Source organism: Podarcis vaucheri (genome assembly GCF_965113315.1).
Source record: "Podarcis vaucheri genome assembly, chromosome: 8".
Lineage (NCBI taxonomy): Eukaryota > Metazoa > Chordata > Lepidosauria > Squamata > Lacertidae > Podarcis > Podarcis vaucheri.
Window position 1 is genome coordinate 48,747,344 of NC_138766.1, and position 22,512 is coordinate 48,769,855.

At 46.0% G+C, this 22,512-nt stretch overlaps 1 protein-coding gene and 1 long non-coding RNA gene across 4 annotated transcripts in view; one reads left to right on the forward strand and one right to left on the reverse strand.

The window, feature by feature from the left end:
• The first annotated feature begins 2,863 nt into the window (after window positions 1-2,863).
• On the forward strand, window positions 2,864-4,899 carry LOC309539079. Its single transcript, XR_014222671.1, has 2 exons — window positions 2,864-3,500; window positions 3,864-4,899. It is a non-coding gene; the product is annotated as an uncharacterized lncRNA (long non-coding RNA).
• The window catches only part of TMEM241 (transmembrane protein 241), a 55,793-nt gene continuing 37,556 nt past the window's right edge, over window positions 4,276-22,512 (reverse strand). For 2 of the 3 annotated variants that reach the window (XM_082234860.1, XM_082234858.1), the window contains 2 exons: window positions 11,318-11,382; window positions 4,276-5,748 (listed from right to left, as the gene is read on the reverse strand). In XM_082234860.1, coding sequence (XP_082090986.1) covers window positions 5,688-5,748; window positions 11,318-11,382 — 126 coding nt within the window. In that variant the 3' untranslated portion in view covers window positions 4,276-5,687. The other variant, XM_082234859.1, reaches the window with a different exon arrangement.

The window sequence follows — 22,512 nt, forward strand, 5'->3', positions numbered from 1 at the left end:
TGCAAATAAACTGGCTTGGAGACAGAGATGTGCCCATTGAAGAGTGTGGATAGAAAATTACTCCCCCACTCTCCTCTGCAGTAGCTCTGGAAAATGCCTCTTCTGAGCATCAGGTGACTTAACAGTGAAGGAACTGGGGATCTCCAAAAACCTGAGCCAGAGGCACCTTTCATGAGCAGAGCAGCAGGTGTATCTGCCTGATTTTATGGAATTTCCTCCCGTCAGCTCTCTGAATATAGGAAGAGGCTTTTGTGGAGGCTGGGAAGAAAAGTCACTGCCTTCCATTGGTGCATCTCTAGTTCTAAGCCACTATCTAGACTTCAGTTCTTCAGATGCTTCTTACTCATAGCAACATACTGAAGTGATAGTAAAACTGCAATTGGCAGTATTTGCAGAACGGTCAAAAATACTGCGAAGTGCTAAATTTAACCCATCCTTTTATACTTATACAGTATTTTTATGCCTGGAGCTATCAGGAAATCCAGAGAATAAGATTTCAATTATCCTGTATGTTGCCTGGAACTGATAATCCATGCAAGGGAACAGGAGGGTTATAAAATCTACAGAGGCAATCATAGCAATCCACGGGAGTCCTGAGGATGCCTCCTAAAAGGATGTTAAAATAAAAACTAACTTCTCTGTTTAAGCAAAGCGTTTCTGAAATGGCAGCTGAGGCACTTGAACTTTAAAATATCTTCCCTCTATTTTGTTGTATTGCAGGAAAGGTACTACTTGAGGAAAAACAACTCCGTGTTTATCTAAATCCATTTTGTATAACCTGCTAGGTTCATGATAATTTTCAAGGGTGTAACAGGCATACTAAAATCTTTACACCTGCTTAACCAGGAAGCAACTCCCATTGAACACAATGGATCATAACTTCTTAGTGGCGATGTATAGATTTGAGGCACGGTACTGTGGTCTTCAGAGGAGTTAGAGCTTTCTACCTACTTCATGGATTTACATCAGGCTTCCTCAAACTTGGCCCTCCAGATGTTTTGAGACTACAATTCCCGTCATCCCTGACCACTGGTCTTGCTAGCTAGAGATCATGGGAGTTGTAGGCCAAAAACATCTGGAGGGCCAAGTTTGAGGAAGCCTGGTTTACACCATAAAGATCACAACTCTACACTCCTGCAAGAGGGGTGTCCAGTTTTTTTTCAAAGTATTCTGCTAAACAGAGGACTTGTGCCAGCACAAAAACACCTTTCCTATTCAGCTTGTGTATGCTACATACATACATACATGAGGGACGCGGGTGGCGCTGTGGGTTAAACCACAGAGCCTAGGGCTTGCCGATCAGAAGGTCTTCGGTTCGAATCCCTGCGACGGGGTGAGCTCCCGTTGCTCGGTCCCAGCTCCTGCCAACCTAGCAGTTCGAAAGCACGTCAGAGTGCAAGTAGATAAATAGGTACCGCTCCAGTGGGAAGGTAAACAGCATTTCCGTGCGCTGCTCTGGTTTGCCAGAAGCAGCTTAGTCGTGCTGGCCACATGACCCGGAAGCTGTATGCTGGCTCCCTCGGCCAGTAAAGCGAGATGAGCGCCGCAACCCCAGAGTCGTCCGCAACTGGACCAAATGGTCAGGAGTCCCTTTACCTTTACGCTACATCTAACTATTAGATCTGCAAGATGAGGACACAGCTAATCTAACACAGGACTTGCCAGCTGCCATAGGCTACATGCGGCCTATTGAAAAGCCATTAGCACCTATTAAGAGGCACTTGGAGCTGTCATGTTTTGAATAAGCTTTTCTAGTCCTAGACTAGAAAAGGATTAAAGTGTTTTATTTTCCCCAGATGTATTAATAATTAGGGCTGCCAGCCACATTTCTATTATGCAGTTAATTAAGCATTGCTGATGCCGCATCAGCCTGTTGACAGGTAACATAAAATCAATCAGTTTTGCCTATAACACCTAACAAAAACCTCCAGTAGTGCCCATAAGGAAGTATAAAAATATATACTGTTTAATAAATAAAACTACCACTTAGCCATATATATATTTTAAAAAAACATTAATTTTTAAAGGCAAAATAAATTAAAGCTCTTACGGCTATGTGTATCTCCTCAAAATATTATTAATAGGACTTCCACTGCATCTCATTAGGAAAGTTTATTTCCCTTTGAAACCAGTTGCTTGGTTATGCTTTTGATGCATAAATTATATATAATTGGTGCTAAATTATACACATTGGTATTGCCACCCACTGGGAAACCCAGTCAGATGGGCGGCATATAAATAATTATCAACCATAGCAAAATATTCTCAGTTTCCATTTCATGCATCCCCACTTAATATCTTTAGGTAAAGGTAAAGGACCCCTGTACAGTTAAGTCCAGTCAAAGACGACTATGGGGTTACGGCACTCATCTTGCTTTCAGGCCGAGGGAGCCGGCATTTGTCCACAGGCAGCTTTCCAGATCATGTGGCCAGCATGACTAAACCGCTTCTGGCACCATGGAACACCATGACGGAAACCAGAGCACACAGAAATGCCATTTACCTTCCCGCCACAACGGTACCTATTTAACTACTTGCACTGGCGTGCTTTCAAACTGCTAGGTTGGCAAGAGCTGGGACCGAGCAACAGGAGCTCACCCCATCACAGGGATTCAAACCACCAACCTTTCAATTGGCAAGCCCAAGAGGTTCAGTGGTTTAGACCACAGCGCCACCCACATCCCATTTAATATCTTTCTGTACATGTGCACCAGTTTTGGAATGTTTCTCATGCGGGGCCTTTAGCATCATATCCCTGGCCACACAGTCAGCAAACATACGAGGGGACCTATGTGCCTACAGACTTGTTCATATTTAGCTCTTCTACATTGTGTGTGTGTGTGTGTGTGTGTGTGTGTGTGTGTGTGTGTGTCTCCTTGGCTAATCAGGCTCCCTAGCCATGTGGAAGAGGGGAGTGGGTGGGTGGGTGTATGATGGGAGGCAACTTTCTAGACCAAAATGAGTCATGGATCTGTAGTCTGGAGCAACTTTAAATCCCAAACAAGATGGCAACCTGTTGTGAGATACAAAGACCCATTTTGTACTCGCAGGTAGCAGCTGCTACCACCATAATAATGATATTGTGGCCATCATAGATGTATGATTTGTTCTCAATTCCAAACTGACAGGCTGCGAGCCTGAATGAAAGCTTCACTTTACCTAAATAATTGCCTTTTGAAGCTTGAACCATGTAGGGGTTTATTTATTTATTTTTGCTTTGCATTAGGCTTTTGATTAATGACTGAGTAAAAAGTACATAATTCAACCCTTTTGAGGATATGAAGAGCGATAATGGCATCTGAATACCCTTGAAGGGGCAGCTGTCCAGAACCAAAAGGCTAGGAGTGGGAGAGAGAGCAGAAGGCTAACATTGCTATGGAAACTGCCTATATTCCAGTGAAACAAAGTTGCAGAGGAAACGACAAAAGAAGGTCAGTATACTTACAAATACATAGCAAAGATTGAGGCTGCAATCAAATGCATGCTAACCCAGGAGTAAGGTAAAGGGACCCCTGACCATTAGGTCCAGTCGTGGCTGACTCTGAGGTTGCGACGCTCATCTTGCTTTATTGGCCAAGGGAGCCGGCGTACAGCTTCCAGGTCATGTGGCCAGCATGACTAAGACACTTCTGGCGAACCAGAGCAGCGCACGGAAACGCCATTTACCTTCCTGCTGGAGCGGTACCTATTTATCTACTTGCTCTTTGACATGCTTTCGAACTGCTAGGTTGGCAGGTGCAGGGACCGAGCAACGGGAGCTCACCCCGTCGCAGGGATTCGAACCGCCGACCTTCTGATTGGCAAGTCCTAGGCTCTGTGGTTTAACCCACAGCGCCACCTGCGTCCCTTAACCCAGGAGTAAGCCTCACTGAACTCAATGGGACTTACTTCCAAGGAGCCATATATAGATTTGCATTATAAACTGTATACAGTGGTACCTTGGGTTACAGACACTTTAGGTTACAGATGCTTCAGGTTACAGACTCTGCTAACCCAGAAATAGTACCTTGGGTTAAGAAATTTGCTTCAGGATGAGAACAAAAATCGAGCAGCAGCGGCACAGCGGCAGTGGGAGGCCCCATTAGCTAAACTGGCACCTCAGGTTAAGAGCAGTTTCAGGTGAAGAACGGACCTCCAGAACGAATTAAGTTCTTAACATGAGGTACCACTGTACTGTATACTTGTAGGGATTGCACCTATTGGAATTTAAGATGTGTAAATGCTTTTGTGTGTGTGTGTATAATAGATAACAATATAAGACAGAAAAAAGACACATTGAAAAATGCAAATAAGATTTACTACTCAGTTACATTCAACATGGCCTGGTTGTGCTAATCAGTTATCACTTCAAGGTACTCTTTTCTATTAGCTGAGCTTTCCAGCGTCCATGAACACACATCAGATTGTGGTTTCTGGTTTTCAGATATTTGGGGTAAGTGGGGGTGGGGGGCAGTCCAAAGCTTGAACTAAACATCTCTTAGATTTTTTATGCAGACAGAATAATTGAATGTGATACTTCCATCTTATAAGAGGGTATACCAAATCTATGCTGGTTACAGTATTATTTTCACAGTGAATAAGGTCACTCAGCCTAATTTTGTTTTAAAAAACATACAGAAGAAGTGTTCCACAAAAAATACAGCTGTTCTGGTGCTATACATCAGTGGAGGATCATCAGCTACCTGGTTGATAACCTTAAACTGAATGGAAACTCTGACAAGAACGCCTGCAGAACTGGTACCTATTTGCAAGGTATGGCAGAAACAGTCGCTTTGCTTGTGCTTTCATGTAGATACTCCCAAGTGCCAATCTTCAAAATGCTCATGCTTAAGGCTCAGTAGGAATTGCTTATAATCATGGAACAAAAATTAGCCACCTCCTGCTGCAATCATGACACAACTATTCAATAGGATTTGGTTCTGAAAAGACACGTCCGATTGCGCTGTTGGGCATTGTGCTTGTCTGTGTCCACACTCAAGAACACATAGAAAGTGCGCCCTCTTCCTCTGCATGCACATACAAACAGATTTCCGCAGTGGATTTACATTTCAACCCTTACGCATTTACACAGGAGCAAATCCCATTAAACAGGTTTTCTTTCTGAGCAGACCCACGTGGCTTTGTTTCTTCATGTTTCACTGGAGTTGTGTATGATGGGAGAGCAAGGAAGCAGCAAGCACACCACTTGGGCAATGCATGTCCCAGACTGAGCACAAAATACTACCAAGTCTTCCCTGTACCCAGATACACCTGGAAATCTGCCACAGACCAAGAAGCTTATCCATTCTCCCTTCACAAGTGAGACTACAGTCCTATAATTTATATTGTGATAAAGGGACAGCCGTCAAATTCTGAATGGTGCAGAACTCGAAGTAAGGTTGGAAAGGGGGCAGGATAAGCACCTTTCTTACAGCAGTGCATGCCCAGATGGTTTTATGATAGTGATCTAGTTTAGTTGATACTGCACAATTTAGTTTAGCCTGGCTAGTATAAAGGTTAACGGAGTCCTGACTTTCTGCACTGCTATTAATAACATTTTTATGGCTCTGAAGAAAGAAGAACGTGGAATTAAGTCACTTGCAGTTTGCACATCTTCACTGCTGTTGCTTTGGATTTTTCAGTCACTGACTATTACCCCTGATGGGAATGCTTGGTTATTCTCTTCTTCATAATTTCTCCTTATATATTCATATGCCAGACCTTTCGATGTAAAGCAGTGAGGCTTCAGCAAATCCACCAAGTAAAAGACTGTTGAAGAAAGCAGAGGAGAAGCTTTATCAACAAAGATTCACTTGGGCAACTCATAGGAAACTCACTGAACAAGATGGCATTGCCAAAATAGTTGGTAATTTTCATGCTGAGATATTTCTTCAGTTCCTTAAGTAATAGAGTAACAACCACTGGTAATTTGTTGAGAGTATGATGGCATCCCAGTTGCTTACCCCTGGTTCCTCAAGATGACGGGAACTTGGTCCCTCACTTAGGAGCACAATGGCTGTCAGGGCACCTTTGTGGAACCACACATTGAAGCCTTCTGGATGCCAGAAGCAATTGTATACATGCATGGCTGCACTGCATGGGGAAAAGGAACATTTTGGCAGCCAAGGTCGTTTGACATGTAGAAGGTACTCCAAGCACTGGGCCCCAGAGTTTCTTGGGCCTCCACATGTTATTTGACTATTAATGCTGCACCCTCTGCCCTCTGATAACGCTCTGGATTTTCTTCCAGTCCTGTCCTAACTATCACAAAGCTCTATGAACTATTTATTGATTTAATTAACCTTAACACTCTTGGAAGGAAGGAAGGGGTGGTCTTTGAAGGAAGGGACGCAGGTGGCACTGTGGGTTAAACCACAGAGCCTAGAACTTGCTGATCAGAAGGTCGGCAGTTCGAATCCCTGCGACGGGGTGAGCTCCCGTTGCTCGGTCCCAGCTCCTGCCAACCTAGCAGTTCAAAAGCACGTCAAAGTGCAAGTAGATAAATAGGTACTGCTCTGGCGGGAAGGTAAACGACGTTTCCGTGTGCTGCTCTGGTTCGCCAGAAGTGGCTTAGTCATGCTGGCCACATGACCTGGAAGCTGTACACCAGCTCCCTCAGCCAATAAAGCGAGATGAGCGCCGCAACCCCAGAGTCGGTCACGACTGGACCTAATGGTCAGGGGTCCCTTTACCTAACACTCTTGGAAGAAGGAAGGGGTGGTCTTTGTTATAGTTAGGGAGCTACTTCCTTCTAGAATACCACTTGTCCTCCCAGTGCCTGATGGATGAATCTTGATTAACCTAGGAAATTCTGAATAACTGGCTTGGATCAAGGAATTGGTCTTTTTCTAAAAAAGTAATTGCCCTCTCTTTCTTATGGCTCTAAGCCTGATGTGGGGATAACAAAATAAGTACTTGCTATGCCTGCACCTATATGTTTCCATGTCAACATCAATCTCTCTACTGGGTCAAATCCTGCTGCGAGAGAGATCATAACCATACACAAAATTGCTACATCACACAGTTGTTGTCTATTACACTGTAAAGCCTGATGCAAACATCAATAACTAAAACAGCACATGGTAGTAACTATGATTTAATGTTACATATGATGCTCTTCTTAAAAAGGCTGCATCCCCTTCTGGGCAGCCTTTTGGGACCAACATCGCCAGTGGTGGGTGGAGCAATGAATGTAAATTTTACATTTTTGCAGTAGCAAGAGTCCTTATCGGTTCCAGAACACAGTCGGGCCAGGAAATAAACATTAGAGGAGGGTGAAGCAAGGCTGGGGAGGGTCTGGAGAGCATCCAGGGGCCTCATTTGGCCTTCAGGACTGATGTTCTCCACACATTATCAACATAGTAGTTTGAATCCAAAGCATCTCATGATCTGATCTCTCACTGGAATGCAGTCCCCAATTCATCTCTCTGAAGATCCTCTCTCATGTCCTATCACAAACTCTTTCAGAGGGTTCCCTGACCCTTAAAGAGTAGCTCTTTGCATCAGGAAGGAAAAGGAGAGGCCTGATGCAGTTCTTTGGACCCAAGCCTTTATGCTTTTGGAGTCAGAGGAAAGACACAATAATTTCTAGGGCTCAATCTATGTGCACGTCTGCTCCGTGAATAGCTCTCAGATAAGGAAACTGCTTGGTGATCATTGCAGAAAGTAAAAAAGAGAAATGGTAGAGCCTATTTGAAATGTAGCTAGTTGGAATTCTTTTTTATTTTATCGCACCATTTATGGTATCCCCTCTTCTTTATCCTCAACATCCTCATCTGTCACGTTAGGCTCACAGAGAGAGAGAGAGAGATTGGCCCCAAGGTCATATAGCAAGCTTTGGGGCTGAGCTGGCATTTGAATTCACATCTATCCAGTACTACAATCTAGGCACCACACCAAGAATAGGCAACCTTTGCTGCTCCAGTTGTTGGACTCCAATTCCTATCAGTTCCAGCCAGCATGGTCAATGGAACAAAAAGCTTGGGAAGTAACCTTCACAATGGGACTTTAATTGGATGGATCACTTTGATGTCCTATCCGTTTATACAATAGTCTGCCAGACTGGTCTATGACACAACGGTCCATGCAGCACATTCATCAAAGGCACTTCCTCAGGTTCTCGCTTCTCCCATCACCATTCTAGCAATGACATTTCCTACTCTGCACTAATCTTGCGAACAACACAGCTTGAACAAAGGGCTCCAGAGGCAGCAGAGTTCAGTGGAGCTGTCTCTTGTTTCTAAAGATGTCAGCTCACACTTCATTCATCTTGAGCAAGGGGGAAGTCGTGTCTCCAGCTCTTTTCTTAACTCACTCAACAAGAAGAATCCACAAATCGCTGGCTCAGCTCCATTTCCTCTTCTACAATTCAGTGTTATGACCTTATATTTTAAGCCACAAGGCTTAGTTTATGAAACAGCAAATCTCCTTATGGAACTTTATAAATAAAACAAATTTTTGTAGTTTTTATTGGTAAGAGGGCATTTTTACACGGCAAACCATGCAAAGCTGTCTGGATTTTAATAGCATTACATCCATTTAAACTCTTAGCTTCACCACCAGGCTGTTTTTGCAAATTATGCAAGTGCCACTGCTGCTGAAAAGGCAAGCTCTTGCATAACCATTATGGAGCAAACCATTTTGTAATGATATCATTATTCCTCATGAGCCCAGAATAATAAAAGATATGATAGCTCAGAAATACTGCCATTTTACTTTGTGAGGAAGGATGTTGGTTGTTGTTGTTGTTTAGTCATGTCCGACTCTCCATGACTCCATGGACCAGAGCACGCCAGGCACTTCTGTCTTCCACTGCCTCCCGCAGTTTGGTCAGACTCATGTTTGTAGCTTCGAAGACACTATCCAACCATCTCTTCCTCTGTCACCCCCGTCTCCTTGTGCCCTCCATCTTTCCCAACATCAGGGTCTTTTCCAAGGAGTCTTCTCTTCTCATGAGGTGGCCAAAGTATTGGAGCCTCAGCTTCATGATCTGTCTTTCCAGTGAGCACTCAGGGCTGATTTCCTTAAGAATGGATCGGTTTGTTCTTCTTGCAGTCCATGGGACTCTCAAGAGTCTCCTCCAGCACCATAATTCAAAGGCATCAATTCTTCGGCGATCAGCCTTCTTTATGGTCCAGCTTTCACTTCCATACATCACTACTGGGAAAACCATAGCTTTTACTATACGGACCTTTGTTGGCAAGGTGATGTCTCTACTTTTTAAGATGCTGTCTAGGTTTGTCATTGCTTTCCTCCCAAGAAGCAGGCGTCTCTTAATTTCGTGGCTGCTGTCACCATCTGCAGTGATCATGGAGCCCAAGAAAGTAAAATCTCTCACTGCCTCCATTTCTTCCTCTTCTATTTGCCAGGAGGTGATGGGACCAGTGGCCATGATCTTCGTTTTTTTGATGTTGAGCTTCAGACCACATTTTGCGCTCTCCTCTTTCACCCTCAATAAAAGGTTCTTTAATTCCTCCTCACTTTCTGCCATCAAGGTTGTGTCATCTGCATATCTGAGGTTGTTGATATTTCTTCCAGCAATCTTAATTCCGGCTAGGGATTCATCCAGCCCAGCCTTTCGCATGATGAATTCTTCATATAAGTTAAATAAGCAGGGAGACAATATACAACCTTGTCGTACTCCTTTCCCAATTCTGAACCAATCAGTTGTTCCATATCCAGTTCTAATTGTAGCTTCTTGTTCCACATAGAGATTTCTCAGGAGACAGATGAGGTGATCAGGCACTCCCATTTCTTTAAGAACTTGCCATAGTTTGCTGTGGTCGACACAGTCAAAGGCTTTTGCATAGTCAATGAAGCAGAAGTAGATGTCTTTCTGGAACTCTCTAGCTTTCTCCATAATCCAGCGCATGTTTGCAATTTGGTCTCTGGTTCCTCTGCCTCTTCTAAATCCAGCTTGCACTTCTGGGAGTTCTCGGTCCACATACTGCTTGAGCCTTCCTTGTAGAATTTTAAGCATAACCTTGCTAGCGTGTGAAATGAGTGCAATTGTGCGGTAGTTGGAGCATTCTTTAGCACTGCCCTTCTTTGGGATTGGGATGTAGACTGATCTTCTCCAATCCTCTGGCCACTGCTGAGTTTTCCAAACTTGCTGGCATATTGAGTGTAGCACCTTAACAGCATCATCTTTTAAAAATTTAAATAGTTCAGCTGGAATACCATCACTTCCACTGGCCTTGTTATTTGCAGTGCTTTCTAAGGCCCATTTGACTTCACTCTCCAGGATGTCTGGCTCAAGGTCAGCAATATGGATGTGCGAGACATCCATATCTTTCTGGTATGGATGTTGGAGAAAGACCCAATTGCAAACTTTCCATGAACACTTACTTGAACATGTGCCTATTAAACTTCAACATATCGTAGAATCATAGAATCATAGAGTTGGAATAGACCACAAGGGCCATCGAGTCCAACCCCCTGCCAAGCAGGAAACACTATCAGAGCACACCTGACATATGGTTGTCAAGCCTCTGCTTAAAGACCTCCAAAGAAGGAGACTCCACCACACTCCTTGGCAGCAAATTCCACTCTCGAACAGCTCTTACTGTCAGGAAGTTCTTCCTAATGTTTAGGTGGAATCTTCTTTCTTGTAGTTTGGATCCATTGCTTCGTGTCCGCTCCGTATCTTATGCATGATACCATATCATAGCACTGCAGATATACTGGCTACCAGCCCTAGTTTGAAATTAACTGTTCACTTGCTTGGATGCTTGCAAAACCTTAATGTCCCTAACAAGAATCACAGAATTGGTGGAGGTCCTGTAAGATATCTCACCTTGATGCACAAAATCCAGAGCTGGAGCATCATCGCCAGGTGGCTGTCCAGCCTCTGCTTGAAAACCTCCAGGAGTGTGGAACCTCTTCCAGTTTCTTCACTCCATGCCTAATTTTATAAACCTTTATCCTCATCACCCTTAGCCACCTTCTTTCTATCTATATTAATGATTGAGGCCCTTGCTAATCTAATGGCATTTCTGTACAATTTTTCTCCTGTCCAATGATTCCAATGTTCCTGGTATTCCTTTGCTATACATAGTCCATGCACCTTCCCCAAAGTAGCCATTTTGATGTGTCCTATCACATTGTACATTCCTCTTCCCCTAGACCTATGGCCTTTTAACTGTGGGGGAAAATATTGTTTGTTACTATGGTATGTATGATTATGTATTGTAAACTACTCTGCGTTCTTCTTATTATACAAAATGTTGCTTAACTGTTTTTGTTTAAAATCAGAAGAAATTAATGAACATAATTTGGAAATCCAACAGCAAATTCAGAACAGCCATAATTTTTATCTCTCCCCACCCCCAATACTTACCAACAGGCTGTTGGTACATTCATTGCAATCTCAAAGAAGAATGGGGATAGAGCAGCTGTTATAACCTAGAAAAGACAAGGAAGATGGTGATTTGTTACATCAACTTCCCGTAACTTCATTTGCAAGAATATTAACACTCGAAAGAGATATTTTGAGAGGGGGACAGTACAGAAAGTTAAGAAAACTTTTTTAAAAACAGGACTCCAAACTTTAACTGATTCAATTGTAGATTAATCATTTTAAGGAAATAATTGAAGGGCATTACCTTGCAGGACACAGAAGTACCACTTTTCTTGTCTTCAAGCCAAATGTTCTTCTAATTTTGCTTAAATTGGCCATTTAAGTTGAAGTTGCTATCAGCATCCTTCTAACCACAAGGACCCATTCAAATAAACTGACAGAGCTATTTGTTGGAATCATTGCCAGACGGCGCATCTTTTAAACCTGCCTGTGCCATGATGCTGATGGGTTTTGATCTTGTTTACATGCAAATCCATTTTATGTGTTACTGTCAAATGTTGCATAAAATATTAAGATTTCCATATCCCCAACTTCCATTAAAATTAAATAAAATTGCCTTTTCCTTCCAGCGACGCATAGTAGCTTTTGTTTGTCTTGAGAGGGAAGGCATATTTCCTCTCGAGACAAACAAAAGCTACCATGCGTCGCTGGAAGGAAAAGGCAATTTTAAGATTCTAAAACAAAAGTTCATTGAGCTTTTGCAGCATGTTCAAGCTATTGAACTGTAAAGCACCCTACAAACCCAAAACGTTGGGTGAGCCTTCCTGAGGCGGATTGGCACAGTTCTCTGAGTTATTCTCCAAAAGAGTCCAGCTACATCCTGAGCTCTTTTAATCACTTGGGTCTGTTTGCCTAGGGGCATGGCTAGCTGGAAAGCTAAATGGCGGCATAATTCTGTGTCTCCAATCACCCTGAGACAAAATCGAAGCAGAGTGGATCCTATTGACATCTAATCAAAAAGTTTCATACAAGCCTCAGCAAGGTGATGATCCAAGGAATACAGGGACCAAAAAGCAAATCTGCAAGTTAGTTCTTCAGGAAGAAACAGAGGGAGCTCTGCCTGAGGCTTCAGGAGAGGCCTCAGACACTGACAGTCACAAGCCTAAAGGCAACATGAAGGCCTCCAAAGGAGGGAAAACAGCTGCCACAATGGATGAGGGTAGAGACTCAGATGAGTACATTAAAAAAATAAGCTAGGCCCTATAAACAGCCCTAACTCCATTTGAGCAGAAATTGGATATGCTTTCTAACTAAATACAGTGGTACCTCAGGTTAAGTACTTAATTTGTTCCGGAGGTCCATTCTTAATCTGAAACTGTTCTTAACCTGAAGCACCACTTTAGCTAATGGGGCCTTCTGCTGCTGCTGCGCCGCCAGAGCACGATTTCTGTTCTCATCCTGAAGCAAAGTTCTTAACCTTGAAGGGAGAGGGGAACGGTTAATCATTAATATTATTTACACATAGTAAATTCCTGCACTCTGCTAGGATGGTTACACAGCTCAAACCCAAAAATTGCAGTTATTTGCAAAAGTCTAAAACAGACAGGTCATGAGGCCACTTCCTGCCTAATCAGCTATTTGGAACTGCTGATGCTAGCTACAGGTCAGAAGGTCGCTTCCTGCCTAGCCAGAAACTGCTGTTAACTGAAAAACCACAAGCAAGATGTTTCCTGCTTCACTTCTGCTTTTAAGTAATGATACGAAGGAAATGCTTTGCTAGCAAAAGAAGACACGTGTACAAGGAGTTGGGAGGGGGTGCTTACTGAGCAGAGAAAATGCTTAACCAGCAGGGGAAGTGCTTAGCTAGCAGCCTTAGCCAGCAAATATTGATATGCCCTAAAAGGAAATAAGTTGAAAACTTGCCAGCTGATTGGAGATGGTTTGGGGGGAGGTATGGGAGGAGGGTGAATGCTTTTAGGTATAAAAATGCTTGCTGAACATGGTAAAGGTACAGTCAGATTTCAGAAACTATATATTCTGCTGACTGTCACTGTGCACAGATTTGCAATAAAACTCTTTTCTCCAAAGAGGAAACTTTCCTGGAACTTTTTTTGTTCTCTTCTCGGCCCTGGGGACGCGGGTAAGCAATTCTCTGGCAAAGTAAAAGGCATAAGCCTACAGCTTGGTGCGTTGGCCGGGAATTGCCCCACCCCAGGGGGCCGGGGAGAGCCAGGCTCGACCAGGTGGACAGCTCAGACCGGAGTCTGCAGGCTTCAGCGCGCACCCTACCAATTCGTGGGGGAAACCGGCCACACCGCTCCTGAGCAGGAACTTCGGTCGAGGGAGAAAAGACAAGACTGGCCAAGGAAGGGAACCCGCAGCGGAAAGGAAAAGGTAAGCCCGAAGGAAAGGGCTAGGGGCCCGAGGGAAAGGGGGCCAGGGGCCTGATCAGCCTCACCTGGTCATAGCAGTACAGTGCTACCAGGAAGGGAACTAGCCGTGGCAACAAGGGGGGGCCACCAGTAAGGTTGGGTGGAAGGGAAACAGAAGGGAAATTGTATTGGTGTGTTTTGTGTGTTGCATGTTGGAATTATAATGGAATGATTGGTATGTTGTATGTTGCGTGTTCAGATACTCCTGTGAGTGGATTTTGAGTGCGGGTCGGGGCCTAGCGTTCCCCTTGGCCGGGCGATTGCAGGATTGTGCATTTTCTACCAGGGCGACCTCGTGTAGATCACAATCTGAATCGTGTGGAGTGTGAAAGAATTTACAGCCCGGTTAGGTGCGGAGTATCTGGAAAAAAAAAAAAATGGGGTCTGGGGCAAGCCAATGTAGTCCTCTGGAATGTTTTTTAAACAACTGGAAAGCAGCCACAAAGCATGATGACTGGGGAATCAAATTGCGAAAACAGAGAATGAGGACATTATGTGAAGTTGACTGGCCCGCACAAACTAATTGGCCAACAGGAGGAAGCTTTGATTTGCAACTAATCAGCCCATTATATCAGAACATATTGAATGTCCACCCAGACCAAATCCCCTACATTTCTACTTGGAAAACCAATGTAGAAAAGAATCCACCATGGTTGAAAGCCTGCCGAGGCGACGCCCCACAAAATACAATTTGTGCTGTTCGACCGGCAGGGAAGGCAGAAAAGCCCCCGGTGATACCAGACCCAGAAGATGAGGAGGGGGGAGTCATCAAACCACCACCACCCTATGCTCCACCAACTGCCCCTCTAGCAAATCTCCCAGGCCCAGGTCCCCAAGCACTGGGAGGAACTGGCCCCCAAGCCCAAGCAAGCCCCCCATCAAGCCCAGAACAAAAAGACAGCGACCTGTTAATGAATGATGATTTAGAGGAAAAGAAGGAGGAAGGAGATGATGAGGAATTTATAGAGAAGTTGAGGAGATGGACTGAGGAGAATAAGAAGTGGACCAAGGGACAAGAGGAACGCATTACGGCATACGTGAGCCCCTATGCGGAGAAGTTGGATGTGAGCCCCTTGTTAGTTGAGGCAGCAGAATGTTGTACCCCTCAAAGAAGAAAGCAATGGCAACGTAAGTGGGGAGAGGCGGCGAAGAGAGTTATGGCTCATAGACAGTATGAGAAAGCAAGGAAGGGTCAGGCAGCAGGAGTAATGCCCCTCCGAAGGGTTTATGACCCACCGGGACCTCCAGGGCCTGGTGGGGCGGAGACACCACGGACCTACACGGTCCAGCATATACCCTTTTCAAGTGCAGATGTTTGTAATTGGAGAAATCAAAATCCTTCCTTTGAGGAGAATCCAGCAAAAATTATAAAATTGTTTGAAGGGATTTTTAAAACCTATAATCCCACTTTTGATGATGTGCAGTATTTGATGGATGCGCTGCTAACCACAGAAGAAACTAGGCGAGTCCATGTTGAAGCCCGAGTACACATGAGAGCACAGGGAACACCGGATGCAGACATTATAACAGAATACCCTGACAGTACACCGAATTGGAATTATCAGACTACTGATGGCCAGAAAACCCTCACTACCTACCGCCAGAATGTGTTAAATGGTATGAGGAGAGCAGCCAGGAAACCCACCAACTTTGTGAAGGTCAGAGAGGTAGTGCAGGGGAATGAAGAGGCCCCAGGGGCTTACCTGGAACGCCTGAAGGAAGCCTACCGTCAGTATACTCCAGTAGACCCAGATGAGGCTGCCAACGCCCTTATTGTAAAGGCTGCTTTTGTGGCGCAAGCGGCGGCCGATGTCCGTCGAAAGATTCAAAAAAACGAGGGGTTCATGGGCCACACCCTTGAGTGGATGTTAGAACTGGCTCAAACCACCTACAATCAGAGGGAAGAAGAGGAACAAAAGAAAAAGGAGAAGTATCAAGCAAAGAAGTTGATGGCGTTGCAGGCTACCGCACCCATCTCTCAGAAAAGAGGAAGTGCCCGGGGAGGAGGGCAAGGCCGCCTGGGGAGGAATCAGTGCGCCATCTGCCGGCAGGAAGGGCACTGGAAAGGAGAATGCCCACAGGCCCACTTAGGAGGAAGAGGACGAGGAGAACGAGTCTCAGGCCCAATCCTCAGGGGACCTGGACAGGAACTGAGACCTTGGCCATCGACAAATGCCAGCAGGGGTAGAGGACGTGGACAGGGACCTCCCCGGTACCCCTCAGCCCAAAGGCAGCCCGGCATGATGAGCCTGAGAGAGGAGGAAGGATATTAGGACAGACCGGGCCCAGCTGATTTAGGTTCCCGTGAGCCCATGGTCAAAATACAGACAGGGAACCAAACTATCCCCTTTATGGTTGACACAGGAGCCGCCCACTCTGTTTTGCCCGTACCAGTGTCCAAGCCCACCCAGCAAACAATTAACATAATAGGAGCCACAGGGAAATCACAAAGAGCCCCCTTCCTGCAATCTGTTATCTGTCGCCTGGGCGGCCAAGTGGTCCAACACAAGTTTTTGTATATACCGGAGTGTCCGATCCCACTATTGGGCCGAGACCTGCTATCAAAATTGCAAGCCCAGATTTCCTTTCAACCGACAGGAGAAGTGACAATGACTACAGGGCAAACAGGAGAGCTTTCCTTAGAGGTACCCTTAAGGGAACACTGGCGCCTAATGATGTTAAAAGAAGAGGAGGGGATTATTCCAGAGGACCTCCTGCAAGAAGTTAACCCTGGTGTATGGGCAGAAAGCAACCCACCCGGAATGGCAAAGAACATCCCACCTGTAATAGTTAAGCCCAAGCCATTTGCTAACCCTGTGGCCGTGAACCAATACCCTATCCCCCGGCGTGCTGCAGAAGGAGTATGGGTACATTTGGAACGGTTGCTTCGCCATGGCATCCTGAGACAGTGTCAATCTCAGTGGAACACCCCACTCTTGCCGGTGAAGAAGGAAGATGGCACGTACCGCCCAGTCCAGGACCTTCGATTGGTCAACCAGGCCGTGGAAACCCTCCACCCCAATGTGCCCAATCCTTACACGCTGTTGAGTTTAATACCTCCTACTGCCTGCTATTTCACGGTGCTGGACTTGAAGGATGCATTCTTCTGCTGCCGTCTGGCAGAGGAAAGTCAGCCCCTGTTTGCATTTCAATGGATGGATCCAGGAACAGGCACCAAGGTGCAATATACGTGGACAAGGCTTCCACAAGGTTTCAAGAATTCTCCAACCCTTTTTGGGGTGGCATTGGCCTCGGACCTGTCTAGCTTCCCCACCAGCCCACACAGGGTCTTGTTACAGTACGTAGATGACCTTCTTTTGGCCTGTTCAGACGAGGACACGTGTATGAAAGCCACCAAGGATTTGTTAAATCACTTGGCTGAAGCAGGATACCGAGTATCTAAGAGAAAGGCCCAAATATGCCAACCCACTGTAAAATACCTTGGATTTGATATATCCCATCAGCAACGGACCCTAAGAGAAGAAAGGAAGCAAGCCATTATCCAGATTCCAGAGCCAAAGAATCGCAGAGAACTTCGTGGTTTCTTGGGCTCGGCAGGATTCTGTAGAATATGGATCCCTGACTTCAGCACAATTGCCAAGCCTCTGCACGAGTCAACCAGAGGAACTGAAAAGGACCCCTTTGTGTGGGGAGAGGAGCAACGGCAGGCCTTCAAAGATCTGAAAAGGGCATTGCAGCAAGCACCAGCGCTGGGTATCCCAAATCCTGAGAAGCCTTTCTCCCTGTTTGTGGATGAGGACCAGGGAACAGCGAAGGGAGTGCTATGCCAGAAATTGGGGAGCTGGCAACAGCCCGTGGCATACCTATCTGAGCGCCTGACGCCTACAGAACAAGGTTTACCGCCGTGCATGAGAGCAGTTGTGGCAGTAGCTACCCTATTGAACAAAGCCGACAAATTCACTTTTGGCCAAGACACTGTTTGTGTGACTCCGCATGCAGTCCCAGCACTGCTTGACATGAAGGGTACCTATTTCCTCTCCCAAGCAAAGATGAGGAAGTGCCAGATGCTATTGTTGCACCCGCGCTTGAAGTTCCAGGTCACCACCGCCCTCAACCCAGCTACCCTGTTGCCGGTAGGAGAAGGTGAGGAGCAGACGCACGATTGCATTGAAGTAATGGACGAAGTATATTCCAGCAGGCCTGATCTCAAAGACGAGGCAAACCCCCACTGGCTCTCATGGTTTGTGGATGGAAGCAGCTTTGTCGAGGCTGGGCAGCGAAAGGCAGGCTATGCAGTGGTAGCCCTGGACGACCAGGTGGTCGAAGCAAAGTCACTCCCGCCTGGAACATCGGCCCAGCTGGCGGAACTAACTGCGCTTACCAGAGCCCTGAGCCTGGCGAAGGATCAGAAAATAAACATTTATACAGATTCTAAGTATGCATTCCTGACTTTACATGCCCATGGAGCCTTATGGAAAGAAAGAGGTTTGCTTACCTCCAGAGGAAACCAGGTGGCCCACCCACAAGCTTTGTTGAACCTTCTGGATGCTGTATGGGAGCCTGAAGCGGTAGCAGTTATCCATTGTTATGGACACACAACTGGACCAGGGGAAGTGGCCAGAGGAAATCGATTGGCAGACAAAGTGGCCAAGGAAGCAGCCCGGGAACTGGCCCCAGCTCCAATCATTGGAGCACTGATCCCAGAAGAGATTTTAAGCACCGCCGACAAGCCGGCTTACACAAAACAGGAAAGGGACACTGCAGATGCCCAGGAGTTGACATTGACCAACGAAGGATGGTACCTCACACCTGATGACAGGATATGGATTCCAGAGTCCCTGTCTCGACAGATAACTCAGAGGTACCATGAGTCCACCCACATGGGGCCAGATGCTACCACCAAGCAGCTGGCAAAGTGCTTCTATATAGCCCACCTTTATCAACTGGCAGCCCAGGTTTCCAGGAAATGCCTGCTATGTCAAAAGAATAATCCCAGAACCGGACCACTGGCTCCCCCGGGAGTTCAGCACAGTGGAACTGCACCAATGGAAGATCTTGTGGTTGACTTCACTGAATTACCCCGTTGTGGATTATGTCGCTACCTGCTGGTGGCAGTGTGCACCTACACCGGATGGGTCGAGGCATGGCCAACAAAGACTGAAAAGGCGATTGAAGTAACCAGGTGCCTGCTTAAGGAAATCATCCCTCGCTATGGGTTGCCAAGATCCATAGGATCTGACAATGGACCAGCATTCGTTCATGCAGTCCTACAGGGGCTGGCTAAAGCACTCCAGATCAACTGGAAGCTGCATACTGCTTATAGACCCCAGAGTTCTGGAAAGGTTGAAAGAATGAACAGGACTCTAAAGAATCAGCTGTCCAAGCTGACACAGGAAACCAAGTCTAATTGGGTGACCATGTTGCCCTTGGCATTACTCAGGGTCCGCAGTCTTCCGTCAAAACGGACCCACTTGTCACCTTTTGAAGTTCTGTTTGGGAGACCAGTCCCATATGTTAGAATGTTAACTCCGTATGTTAGCCAAGATGTGCAATTGAATAATTATGTACAGTCACTCTCCCGAGTTCTTTCTTATCTCAACAGGTGGACCCAGGCTCGCACCCCATGTGTGTTAACTGAACCGTTCCATCAGTTCGAGCCAGGTGACGAAGTGTGGGTGAAAGACTGGCAGCGAGCCCCCCTACAGCCCTGCTGGAGGGGACCATACACCGTGCTACTCTCTACCCCTACTGCTGTGAAGGTTGCCGGCATCACCCCGTGGGTCCACCATACTCGAGTGAAGAAAGCCATTTCAGATTGGACAGTAACACCAGATCCAGAGAACTCCCTTCGGCTGACCATCTCCAGACGCCCGGTAGACAACCGCCCTGCTGATATCACTCCGGAGGCTGATATCTCTACGCACGGCTGAAGAATTGGATGGGAGGGGCGCCCGCGGGCAGCGTCCCCAACGTGAAAACCCGTGCCGGACTAATCCAGGAAGTCCACCAGGACATTTTATATTTCCATAAGGACTTTCTCTTTTCTCTTTTCTGTTATCTGCTCTATGTCCCACAACCCTGACCCCACTGAGCCATACCGCCCTTATTGGCCTGCTGGCCTCTGCTACGAGTGGTTCGTCTTGCCGGTGGTAAGAGATGGCGTGCTCTTCGGCTATTGGAAACTGGGGTTTGATGAGATTGCCGTATTGAGACACCCCACTGCCCCGTTGTGGCTCCTCTCTCACACCACTGTCCAACACGCGTGGATAGTGCTCATACGGGAAGTTGCAGAGACGATCGAACTCTATCGAGTTCTGGACCGCTCTTGCTGCTGTGGGAGGGTAATCAACTGTTATCTGGGAGGTAGAGCACTGTACCAACCTCATTTGATAGACCAGGTCCTATTCTTAATCCAGGTGATAGATGGGACGGAACCTATCTTGATGCAATGCAAGTATTGCAGGGGTGGGAGCCTTAACCAGGTGTGCAATTGCTAAACAAGTGCCAGTAAGAATTGCCACCTTTGGTCACTAGGGAGGCAGCACGTGAGTTCAATCCACCCGACAGGGTTAGTAGAAAAATTGACCCACATAGTGGAAGCATCAGCTCACCGGTGGGCTCTCATCCTTGAGGCTCAACAGGTAGTCGAGAACAAATATCAGTGGGCTCCTCAACAATGAGCACACCCCCTGAATATTGGTGGGAGGAACCATGGAAGGATTGGGGTTGGTGGATAGGGGTTATCTCGGCCGGTCTTGCCTTATGGATGTGCGTTTTCTTTTGCTGGCATGAACGTCACAGGCTCTGCGGGAGACGACGGCCAGATCCCTCTATCCCCATGATGATCCTCATAGTATATCTCATGTTAGCTATTGTGGGGGGAGAGGCAAGGACTGGCAAGCAAGACCAAGGGGGAACAGGTTTGTTAAACAAGACATCCAGGGGAGAAGATTACCATAAGATGTGGGAAGACAATGTTTACATCAAGGATATGTTTAAGTTCGCTACTATGTTACAACTCTCCGATTGTTGGCTGTGTATGCATATACCACCTTATGCACAACGGCCAGGTTTGATGCTACACGGAATTCCCATTGATACCATCTTTACCATAGAAAATACATTGAACCCCGAGGAAGCTCAATGGCCACCTGTAAAAATAGCCCTGTCCGAGCCAGCCTTTATTTGTTTAAATTTTTCTGAAGGGTCAAATCTAAGAGGGATTTACCCCAATTGCCAATATGTCTTAAATTTTGTATTCGATAGGACCTGTTCCGCCTTATTTCCTTATGGTAATACCTCTCGGTGTTATCAATCTGATACTAGCTCCAAGTTACTGACAGACATGCACCACCTCCACGAAAGCTCTAGATCCAACTCTTCCGTTATACCCCTGCTAAACTTCACTGAGGAGCAATGGCACATAAGCCTTCTGTTTTCGCAAGCCTTCCAGTGGTCAGAGCAACGCCGAAACACCAGTCGCCTTCTTCCGAAGGAACTATGGTTGATTTGTGGCGATGCAGCATTCAAAACTATTCCCCGAGACCTTACTGGAGTTTGTACCTTGGGAGTGGTGATCCCCCTTTTATATAAGGTGGAAAAACTACCAACATCTCTCAGGCTGCGTAACCGCAGGGCAGTTAATACACCTATTAACCACTATATTGGGACCCAGATATCACGAGCCCTGCTACCTTCTTTAGGGGCAGCCATGAATTATAGAGATCTTCATCTGCTGGCCAATTGGACAGAAGGATTATTCAATGATACCATAAAAGCATTAAAGGAGCTCAATCGAGAGGTGACTGCTATGAGGGAGGTTGTCCTACAGAATCGCTATGCTTTGGATGTGATGTTGGCCTCAAAGGGTGGGGTTTGTGCCCTGGTTCATTCTCATTGTTGTATGTTCATCCCAGATAATAATGTCAGTATTTCAGCCACCATCAACCACATGGAAACGATGATAGCTGAAAACCCGCTGAAAGCCACAGGGAGTGATGCATGGGGTTGGTTGTATTCCTGGCTCCCTGATGGCAGTTGGCTCAGGAATGTTATAGTATTATTAGCAGGACCGCTATTAATCCTTTTGCTTCTTTGCCTCTGTATCCCCTGCTTATTGCAATGCTTGCAGCAAATGATGCAAAGACTCCTGTCACGAAAGCTAGGACCCACGGTCATCGCTGTGATGAGGGAGTATAGGCCCATACCCCAGAACGAACCTAAGTATTAGGTTGTTCAGAAGAAGAGGAGGGAGTGAAGGGAGAGGGGAACGGTTAATCATTAATATTATTTACACATAGTAAATTCCTGCACTCTGCTAGGATGGTTACACAGCTCAAACCCAAAAATTGCAGTTATTTGCAAAAGTCTAAAACAGACAGGTCATGAGGCCACTTCCTGCCTAATCAGCTATTTGGAACTGCTGATGCTAGCTACAGGTCAGAAGGTCGCTTCCTGCCTAGCCAGAAACTGCTGTTAACTGAAAAACCACAAGCAAGATGTTTCCTGCTTCACTTCTGCTTTTAAGTAATGATACGAAGGAAATGCTTTGCTAGCAAAAGAAGACACGTGTACAAGGAGTTGGGAGGGGGTGCTTACTGAGCAGAGAAAATGCTTAACCAGCAGGGGAAGTGCTTAGCTAGCAGCCTTAGCCAGCAAATATTGATATGCCCTAAAAGGAAATAAGTTGAAAACTTGCCAGCTGATTGGAGATGGTTTGGGGGGAGGTATGGGAGGAGGGTGAATGCTTTTAGGTATAAAAATGCTTGCTGAACATGGTAAAGGTACAGTCAGATTTCAGAAACTATATATTCTGCTGACTGTCACTGTGCACAGATTTGC